The sequence below is a fragment of the Epinephelus moara genome, chromosome 12, assembly GCF_006386435.1.
Source record: "Epinephelus moara isolate mb chromosome 12, YSFRI_EMoa_1.0, whole genome shotgun sequence".
NCBI classification, from domain to species: domain Eukaryota; kingdom Metazoa; phylum Chordata; class Actinopteri; order Perciformes; family Serranidae; genus Epinephelus; species Epinephelus moara.
In genome coordinates, this window is record NC_065517.1 from 11,376,718 (window position 1) to 11,387,696 (window position 10,979).

At 39.7% G+C, this 10,979-nt stretch overlaps 1 protein-coding gene across 1 annotated transcript in view; it reads right to left on the reverse strand.

Annotated features, from left to right (window-relative positions):
• Nucleotides 1-2,640: 2,640 nt before the first annotated feature.
• Nucleotides 2,641-10,979, reverse strand: part of frk (fyn-related Src family tyrosine kinase) — a 17,796-nt gene continuing 9,457 nt past the window's right edge. Inside the window, exons 6-8 of the mRNA XM_050057709.1 lie at nt 8,496-8,677; nt 7,436-7,601; nt 2,641-6,324 (exon numbers count right to left, since the gene is read on the reverse strand). Coding sequence (XP_049913666.1) covers nt 6,116-6,324; nt 7,436-7,601; nt 8,496-8,677 — 557 coding nt within the window. The 3' untranslated portion in view covers nt 2,641-6,115. The remainder of the gene's footprint in view (nt 6,325-7,435; nt 7,602-8,495; nt 8,678-10,979) is intronic.

Below are 10,979 nucleotides of genomic sequence, written 5' to 3' on the forward strand. Positions count from 1 at the left end.
TTTGGGGGGGCATTTTGTATTAATTTGACAGCTGACAGTGTAGCGAGACAGAAAACATGGTGAGAGAGAGATGGGTATAACACAACAACGCTCTCCACCTAGAATCAAACTGTGGAGACTGCAGTCATGTGGTATGGGCCTTATCCATTAGACTATGAGTGCACCCTGTGGTCGTATTCTTAAAGCCCAAAATCACTCATTTGTCTCAGAGGGCTTGACAGTTTGTACAACATGTGACTAAAAACCTTTAATGAGGCAGGCAGAGCAACAGATTGGAGAGAGCAGAATGCAGAAGATATCGTATCCACAGAACAGACAGAAATATCTATAGTTCAATCAGGAGAGACTCATTTTTGTAGTGAAAAGAATATTTATTAGCATGCGCACATAAGAATGAAAAATGTGAAACGTCTCTTGCAATTAGACCCCTTCGAGTTGGCATGATTTAAGGAGGGTGATGGATCCATAGTTGAATAGGGAACCCCCCCCCAGGGCCTAGACGCTGGTGGTGGTAGAGGTGGTTAAGACGAGATGAGAAAAGGATGTGGAGAAGATGGAGAAGTGCTGATGATCTGGATGAGAGAGGAATGAGTCTTTGTTGAGCTTGTCCTGGACTGGAGGAGGAGGGCGTGATAATTCTGCCTAAAATGTCAGCTGACAGCAGCAGAAGAGAGAGCAGATTTCAAATTTTGAAGTAACATCCTGATTGGCTGATAGAGATCGTGGTGGTGTTTGATTGGATTACTAGACTAGCGAATACCACCGTCAGCTGATTAGAGGAAGCAGTAGGAGTGGGAGAGAGAGAGAATTGTGAATGGATGAACACAAAGAAAGTCTTCCTGATTGAATTTCATTATAATCACCATACAGAGAAACAGAATGACAGTATAAGGTGAAATAAGTGCAAACATGTACAAAGAATGTGAATCAGAGAAAACACTGAGCAAATTCTATGTGCCCCTAAGGAGCAGTAGGACCTGGACCTCAAAACTTCCACTGTACCATAAAGACCTGGACAGAGGACGGACCACACAAGGACAGCAAGAAGGAAAAGTGACAGAAAAGACAAAAAGAAAGAGAAGGAGAGGAAGGCACACAGTTTGGTTACTCATCCTCAAATAGACAGAGGGATACAATCTTGTTCAGGAAGTTAACATTCTTATCAGCATGGACTTTATCAGCATGGACTTTGATTACTCAGGTCTTAAACCCAATACAAACACTGACCCTGTTTATACTTGATTTTAAAATGCATCGAGTTATCTGATCACAAGTGGACAGCTACATACAAGTGTAAGTGACCACTAAGATACAGTGTGATCCGATCAGACTTGCTGAGGTGGTCAGGGACGCAACTGACCACATATGTTTTGTAGTGTAAACAATGCATGCTGATGCATTCCTGTCAAGTACCTTGTCATCATTCTAGGACACTGTGGTTGTCATGGTGATGGCGTGCCAGTGCTCTGTAACTTGGCCATTATGACACTGGTGCACCGGCGACAGCAATATCCCCAGCTGTACTGACCCAACCACTAACTTGACTAGTGAGCATGCTAGCGAGAGTGTGGATGCAGTAACAAAATCTAAACACAAGGGGTCAGCTGGAGATGCTTGATTGACACAAGTGGGAACGGTGATATGCCTCCGCTGTCCACCTGTGTTGGGAACGCATGTTAATATCCACTGTAAATAGGTTCCTTGAGAGTGAGATCAACAGGTATGGAGCACCAGAGAAGCCATGAGAATACCTGAGTGCGAGAAGATGAGTTTGACTCAGGAGACTTAAGTCAGCAGGGAGATTGCTCCATAGAAGACAAACAACAAAAGAAGGCTCTGCAGCCTGCTGTTAAACCTATTTAGATTGTTTTACTTTTGTTATTATTAATATCCTCCTCACTTCACTGAATGTGCTCAACCTGTACACTTTATTTTTTTATATGTTCTGATTAATTTTGATGTTTGTGTACTTCATTCAAAACACATAGATTTAAGATAGCAGTTTAGCTTCAAATCAAAACCAAAAACAAACCAAGATCATAGTAAATATACATCATTTAATTATGTCATACATAAAGCATAATTATGTTAAAATACAGGAGGATATATAAACACTGCCACGGTTATAATGTACAATTAACAAGATTTTGTTCATGACACTAAAAACATCATAGAAAATTATCAGAGCATGAGATAATTCACCAGATTCGAACACTTAAATATGTGTCAAGCATCCGATAAGGAGTGCAGTTTCTTACAGTTGGTCAGAAAGGATGTGGCCTCAGATCTGAGATCAGCTCCACAGCTTTGGAAAAAAAAAAATCATAAAAAATAGGGATTTAGTCCAGCGTCACATTGTTCAGTCATTAAGACATTATATTGTAATTCCCACATAAGTAAGACGAAAGATGAAGAAAAAAAAAGAAAAAAAGAAAGCATTTAACTACTGTAATGTACCACATTATGAAAGCATAAGTGCACTGCAAATTAGTAGGTGGAGCGATTCAATGTAGCTACCAGAGGCAGACCATATGATTTTAGGGCTCCAGGAAAAAAAACAAGTAATGGTCCGGCAGGTATAACAGAGAAATATCTAAAATCATTTGTGCGCACAAATTAACAGAACATAACATTAAACAAACTTTAACACACATTTATGGGATGTCACAGATAAAACCACAAAAAAAAAATCTCCATCCAAAATCAAAACTGCATTAAAGATTCACTCGTAGCTCTCATGAGCGACATTTTCAGATGCAACAGGCAGCTATTTTCAGCCAAAAAAAGCTACCTGCTCACAGCTGATTTGGCTGTCATCAGGCCATTAAGTGGCTGTTATCTGTGGTTAAAAGTGTCATAGATATGGGTTCGTCATGGCCTGCTATACCTACTCTAAGGTTCAGAAGGCCTTTAAACGGGCCATTTATTGTTTGGTGGTTACCTCGTGTGACCGTAATAACTATGACAGGAGCAAAGGAGGGTGTCAGGTGATGTAGTATAAAGCAGGGCCACAGGAAGTGCACCAGGCTTTGAAGCCCATTTTTGTATTGGGCATACATTGGAGTTACACGTGTCACGTGATGCCCTGTGGACTTAGACTTATTCTCAAAGACTTATTCCCATAGACTTACATTGTGAAAAAGACATCTGTTAATTAGTGAATACATTTGTTTGAGTAACACAATCAATGCAAAATGATTCATTTCAGTACCAGAATTTGAGCCATTTGGTCTGATAGCATTTGAAAGTCTGGAAGAGTTGCACACTTAAATGTTTTCATCCCCATTAAGCTAGCAGAGCGCTAAATTTAAAGTAGCCAGCTCAGCTGGTGGAACACTCTAGTGTGCCTGCTCTATGTGCCACACAGTACAGAAGTATTGCCGAACATCTAGGTAATTTTATTTGTGGCAATTGAACTTTTTTGGCTTCAAGCACCACTGAGAAACTTTCATAGGAATATACGGAGTCCTGCCTCCAACGCTGTATCCAGTTCTCTTTATCCATCCATGTTATAAAGAGCAAGAAAGTCTGCATTGGGTGTCAAACAAATACAGGACTTTCAACCAAGCGAGCGGGGTTTGTGTCCCATGTAAAACAAAAAGTAAACACTGACTTTTTTTTTCAAATCAGATTTTTTTTTTTTTTAACTGATGTACCATATGTTTTCCTACGCTTAAACAAGTATGTTTTGCCCCTAAGTCAGGATTCGACAACCTTTACAATCAAAGGAGCCATTTTTGGGGAAAAAAATAAAATTAAAAAATCTGTCTGAAGCTGCAAAATATATTTGAGCCTTATAATGTAAGTAACACAGCCTATGAAGTCTTTATTAGCCTATAAATATTACTAACAGATCTAAAGAGTATTCACTGATATTTTTTACTACAAGGTGGTCCATTTATAATTTTTGGTACTTTAACTTTGCAGCATTAGCGGTGAAAGCAAGCAAATCTGTCCACACACTATTAAACTTTCGATTTTTTTCTTTTTATTTTTTGGATTTGGAATCCACAGTTAGTTTAACTGGGAAAACTGCTGTTTAGGTTCAGCAAAATGTATAGGAAAAGGTGCCAAGCCATAGTATTTGAAAATTAAAATGGTAAAAAAAAAAAAGTTATAAATTTCCATATAATTTTTTGTCAAGTCCACAGGGAGCCACTTGCGAGGGGCTAAAGAGCCACATGCGGCTCCAGAGCCTCAGGTAGCCCACCCCTGCCCTAAAGCTAAGGAAGGTGAAACTGCGTCCATTTCACAGCATCAGATATGCAAACGGCCATCAAATGGCCTGATAACAGTGACTGTTTCATAACGCTGGATGTGCACACGGCCATTTAATGGCCTGATAATAGCTTTTGAACATAGTAGTAGGTGTGGCAGGCCCCTTCTAACCCATATCTATGAGACTAAGACCCAAAGAAAATGGGCTGATGGCATCTGAATCCAGGGCAGCTCAAAACAAAAAAGACAGTAACTTGCTGGTGAACATAGTGGATCATTTACCAGTTAGGAGACTGATTTTTCTCAGGGGTTGGTGGAGAGCTAAAAGAGAGTGAATATCAAACTTGGGTTACAGAGAGGCCATACATATATCAAATTAATGCTAATGTTGCTCTGTGTCCGCTGAATGTTTAAATAAGCAACTGTTTTCCAATGCCTTCTCCAAACTATCTTCAAGATGATAATGCCCTCCTCACAAGTGGCAAAGAAATAAAAGGATCGATGAATGCAGCTTTAAATATATTTTAAAATGTTAATATGCTTTAACGGAGTGTCTATTTGCACATAATGAGAATGGTAGCAATGCAGCAATTTGGCTATTTACACCCCTTTCTGTGATGCGTTATTATGGATGATTGGCTAGTACTCATCATGTTGACGCGTGTAGGTCATAGTCAGGGCTACTACTAGCCAATCTCAGATCTTCTCTGAGATTTAAGTTGTAAATTAAAAACAAACAAACAAACACACAAATGTACTGCCAGAAAGTCAGGTGATGTAGTATGAAGAGCGACACAGTCCACAGAGGGTCAGCAGAGTCCACATTATTTTTAGAATTAGTCGACTTATTATTTTCAGTTTTAAGGATCCATAAAGCTGCTGAATGCACACTGTGTACATAAACTGTACCAGAATAGATGAATAGACCTGTTTATGTTAACATCATATCTTCACTTTGCTAGGATGGCCAGGAATATACACCCGGGTGTAAATAGCCTCAGTGGCTATTCCACTCCGGGTCCAAATATCATTGTTGGCTACAGACAGCTGGGTGAAAATAGTATCTGCCATAATTTATTACATATTTCTTATTCAGTTACAGTTAGTTATGTGCATGAATACTTTTTTCAAGCACAAATTAGGTCATTAGAACATGACAGTGCTGTCCTTTTGTGTTCAGCCAGCAGTTACTACAGTGGCACAAAGGTTAAAACCTAAAGTGAAACTATTTGATTATGTAACGGAGGGCGTGGACTTAACTCTACTGAGAAATAGTTTTTATGTAAGTAGTCTGTTAATAAGAATAGCCCCCCTCCCTTTAATAATGTTAAATATTTCACTGGCTACATATGCAATCAGGAATGAGTGGAAATGACGGCACCTGCCATTCGTTCTGCCTCACGAGACACAAAGCCAAACATACTGAGCCTGTGAGTGAGCACGGCTCGTAAATCCTCTCAGGTACCTTCCGGTAATGGAAAGAATGTGTGCTATGCTGAGTGAAAGAAGAACCAGTTTGTCGAGATGGACGGATAGGAGCTTTCTGTCTCTGCTGAAAGAGGCCTCTTCCAGTCAAGTCCGCTGTAAGAGTAAAGCTAGGCCCACATAAAGCCTGTCTCAAAGTGCATTCAGTTGTCAAACCAAGTGAGACCGGGAGCGTCGCAACTGTTGCAGTAGTAAAAGCTTCCTCACTGCCAGTCAGATACAGTCATGGAGATCATTTTAGATCCTTCATTTGACCGCAATGAGTGGAATTTTAAATTACATTTCAATCTGTTACTTCATAAAAACATCAATGTATGTTGATATTTGGGTTCAGGGGATTTTGATTTAGCGTCAGTGCAGAAACAATGTTTTTTGTGTCTCTTTCTTTCCACGTCTCAGCCAGGACCGTGTGCTAGTAACGGCCGGCGTCGTCGTAGGACGTTACGTCCAAGTCAAAGAAGTCCTCCAGCTTCCACTGCAGGGTCTCGAATGTGGGCCGTTCCTGTTCGTTCTCCTTCCAGCAGTCCATCATGATGTCATACATGACTTTGGGGCAGTTGGCAGGGCTCGACATCCTGTAGCCCTGTGGAACCCTCTGGACCACCTGGTAATTGGTCATGCCTGGAAGAAGGACATTATAACTTATCTTGCGGGAGACAATTATTTTGCGTTAGATGTTTACCTGGAAGGTTGTGTGACTTTTAGATTGCTACCTACAAGTCCAGTGTGGAGGATTTAGGGACATTTATTGGCTGAAATTGAATGTAATATAGCAAGTCTGTTTTTCTTTGTTTATAATTGCCTGAAAATAAGAATTGTTGTGTTTTTTTAACCTTAGAATCAGCCGTTTACATCTACAAAGGGAGTGGGGCTTCATTTAAAGAAATCACCATGTTGCATCGCCATGTTTCTACAGTGGCCCAGAATGGACAAACCAAACACTGGCTCTAGATAGGGCATACATGTATTTGCGTCGGTCACCATAATTAGCAAGCCCTCTGCGACAAACAGTGGTGGAAAAACACAATTTATTAAGGTAAAACTGCTTTATTCAGTGTTATAATGTGTGATAAACTTAACCGTTGGTTAATTAGTGTAGAAACAGAATGCTCTGTTTCTTCGAACAACAGGGCTCTCATATTAGTGTAGAACATCAGATTGGAGATAAGGAGAAAACGTTAATACTTAAGTGAACATTTTAAGGAAACCTTTAAGACTTAAGGGTGTTTTGTGCAATTGATTTTAGTTTAAAGAAACCTAAACTCAGACTCAGGAAAATCTTAAGGTGTTTTGTGAAACCAGCCCCTGGATCTTAAGTTATCAGAGGAAAAAGGTGAGCACACATTAGCAGGTACTAGGCTAGTGACCCATCCCCAAACAGCATTGAAGAAACACTGATTTGTAACGTGAAACTGCTTTATTCAGTGGTTTTTTTTACCAGTTTACATCAGCGGGTCTGTATGTTATGACATATAAGAGACCTCTGCTGATAATTTAGCGTCCAGTAAAAACCTCCTGAACAATGAACACTGAAGGAATTCTAACCAGAAGTGTCAGCTGGTTGCAGTTAACAATCCTCACTGCTAGATGCCACTTAATCCCCCTAAATTTTACACACTGATCCTTTATATTCATACCACTATCACACTTGGACAAACAACAAACAACTCTGAACAGGTTACTCCCACTTGATGTTATAAATAATTTATGACAAGGCAGAATAAGGTCTCACCTGGGTAAGGCATCTGTCCGAACGTCATGATCTCATACAGCAAAATTCCAAAGGACCAAACATCTGATTTGATGCTGAACTTGTTGTCATGGATGGCCTCAGGAGCAGTCCACTTCACAGGGAATTTAGTTCCTTCTTTGGCTTCGTACACATTTTCATTCTCTTTCTAGAAACAAAACAAGGCACACAAGACTTTGACTTCCAGTCAGCTTTAGTGTAGAGGTCCACAATTTCACAACATGACCAGACAAAATGTGATTTTAGAGCGGTGTTTGATACATGGGTGCTGTCACGGCAGGCATTTGGGGCTGACAATACCTAATGTGAAACAAACTGTGTGGCTTGGGTTGTGGAGTGTTTATTAGACTATATAATGCATGCCATTCAATAAGGACAATGTGTATAATTACTGGAGAATGTGGGCTTGCTTTAGTTTCACTTCAGCCAGTCTCCGTTGGTTAGCTGGGCAAATTTAGTGGGAGGACAGTGTGGGACTGAGAGGGGAGCTGTTTCCAAAATTTAAGATTTATCACTAAAATAAGCGCCAGTTGGTGGATCAGATTCACACCAAATTAAACACAGACTCTTGTTCACTCCACAACTCCACTGGTTTCTGCTGCTTTTTCCACAGTTCAGGAGAACCGAGACTTGTTCATGTTCTTGCACCTCGAGTCCCCGCAATGCCCAGTTCGCTGCTTCCTGTTTGGTGCTGGAGAGACCGCAGCTATTGGTTGCTGATAAAGTTGATATCATTAAACTTCAGTATTTGAATGAGTCTAAAGTCTTATGATAATATTTAATGCTTGATTTTGTTGGAACGTCAAGATGAGAAAAAGACTGGTGGTCATTTTGACATTGGAAGTTTGACTGTGATGGTGAAATTGCTTAAAAAGTTGTTTGGTAAATTAACTTCTTGATCAACTTATACTGGCCTTACACCTAGTACACATACAAGTATACAAGTATTTCTTCAGTGTAGTTAACATTTTAATTTTTTGTGAATACTGACAAGAACTATGACACTTGCTACATTCATTATACAACACCGCTTTCAACTCACCATGAAGACCCTGGCAAGGCCGAAGTCAGCCACCTTGCAGATGTTGTTCTCGCCCACCAGCACGTTCCTGGCTGCCAGATCTCTGTGGATGTAGTTCTGTAACTCCAGGAAAGCCATGCCTGACGCCACCTGGGCAGCCATTTCAATCTGGTCAGGGACGCGCAGCGTGGCGCCCTTATCCTCTGTAACCAAGCAGAGAGGGACACAATCAGTCACAGTCCCACCATGTTTAGGTATCATAGGCAGCAGGAGAGAAATATGATAAAGAAGAAAATTATTCCGCCTGATTTCAATCTGGAGAAATTTTAACTGTAAAATAACAAAGTTTTATAATGTGGTGGTAAATAACATTTTTGCACCTTACATCTGATTAGAAATTTTGGCCAATGCTGGAGGCTAGCTGCCTGTGCCTTCTTACCCTTTGCCCCTAACATGGAACTTTGACAAATCAAAATATGGCTTAACAAGGAATCATTCTAAAATTGGAACCAAATGAGAGAAATAAAACTCAAACAAACTGCACTTTTTAAACCACATTTTATCTCATAATTCATATATCTGACTTAGCAAGCAAGAGTTAAAATAATTATTTGGCGATCATTGACTTTGTCAAATAAAATGTGAAATGGCAGCAATTGTCCTCAGCTGTAACAAGTTAAGAATAATTATTACCTCTTAATTCTGAACTAATAACCCTTGACTGTTGCATGCTGGTGTCTGTGCTATTGAAACATCCTTCATCCCCCAAATGATCAATTGTATATTAATTACCTGATCCTTGTTACGCTTCATTTCAGGAAGAAAAATCATTTTTCTCAAGAATCCAAAATGGAAAAAAAATCTTGGGGAATTTCAGTAAAAGGGATTCCCATTTAACAACAGCAAAACTAAATCAAAACATCTGTTTAAAAACTCTTGTTTAGTATAACTCAAGTTTAATTTATCCAGTTGTATGCTCAGTACTTCCAAAACACTAAAACCTCACTATCTAAAACACTTGTGTCTCATAGATGGACAAGTAGTGCACCTACGCTGTTGTTAAACACCATCCCCAATTACTTCAATTCATCAAGAATCTTCACCGTTTTTGGATTCTTCGTTCACCACTGAACCCTGCACACACCATCCACCTCCTTTTCACTCTTTAGGATTGTACGGGTATGTACACACTTCTCAATCAGAAGAAGACTTAAAGTAAAATTTGTCCAGGCACTAACTCAACTCCTCTTTTGCAGTTGTGTTTTTCATAATTCACTATGCTTATCATGAACATTTTAATTAATAGCAGATCATGTGTTACACCTCATACTTGTGACTTTGAACATGTCCTAGCCATGACATGTTACAGTAGTTGGTATATGGTGAGTTATGGTTGATGTGGGTCACCAGACAGACTGTCTCAGGGCTGCAGACATCAATTCCACACCAGCGCTCCTCAGAGTGACACTCGGTCTAAATAAAAGTGACACTACATCTCTCAAACGACAGCGCAGCATGTCTGTGTGAGAGGTGAGCACTACACATGTCCCAGCAAGTACAAGGTCCAAAATGGAGCTTCTGTCAGAGCACTAATGAGCATCAGGGTCACTCTCCGTTTACTGCAGGTGTTAATGCCACAGTGGAAAAACAGGTGTCAGTGACCCAGCATTTGAAAAGGCCACCCCTGCCCTCCTAAGTCCATCCAGGAATTTATATTCTTTCCTGATTGTATACTCCTGCAGCTAATGATTATTTTCATTATTGACACAATTAACAATTGTTTTGTCCATAAATATTTTAGAAAATATTAAAAAGAAAACTAGAATGAACGCCTTGTGGTTATATGCCACCAACATCCAGTCAATTTGTAGTTACAGTTTACATCCATGTCTGTCCAGACTCCAATGTAGCCATGACAGTGGACAATACTTCAAATATGGATGTTGTTGTAAAGAAGCTACATTTTTGAAATCATGGATGATTAGCACACATCTTCAACCCGGCAGCACAGAAGATCTATAAAATCAGCAGAGTTTCGAGGTGGACAGTACACCCAAGATTAGTGTCACCAATTCAGTATCTGACCAAATGTCTCCCCTTCTGTTCCTGAGATACGACATTGAGTAATGGCCAGAAAAGTTTTTTTGCAGAACATTATGATGACCTTTGACCTGATATAAAAAATCTCTCTCTCTCTCTCTCTCTCTCTCTCTCCCTCTCTCTCTCTCTACATATATACACATACATACATATATACACACACACACATATATATATATACATACAGTGGTGTGAAAAAGTGAAAAGTCTTACTTTTTTGCATGTTTTCCACACTTAAATGTTTCAGATCATCAAACAAATTTAAACATTAGCCAAAGATAACACAAGTAAACACAAAATGCAGTTTTTAAATGAAGGGTTTTATTAATGAGGAAGAAAAAAATCCAAAGCTACATGGCCCTGTGTGAAAAAGTGTTTGCCCCCTAAACCTAATAACTGGTTGGG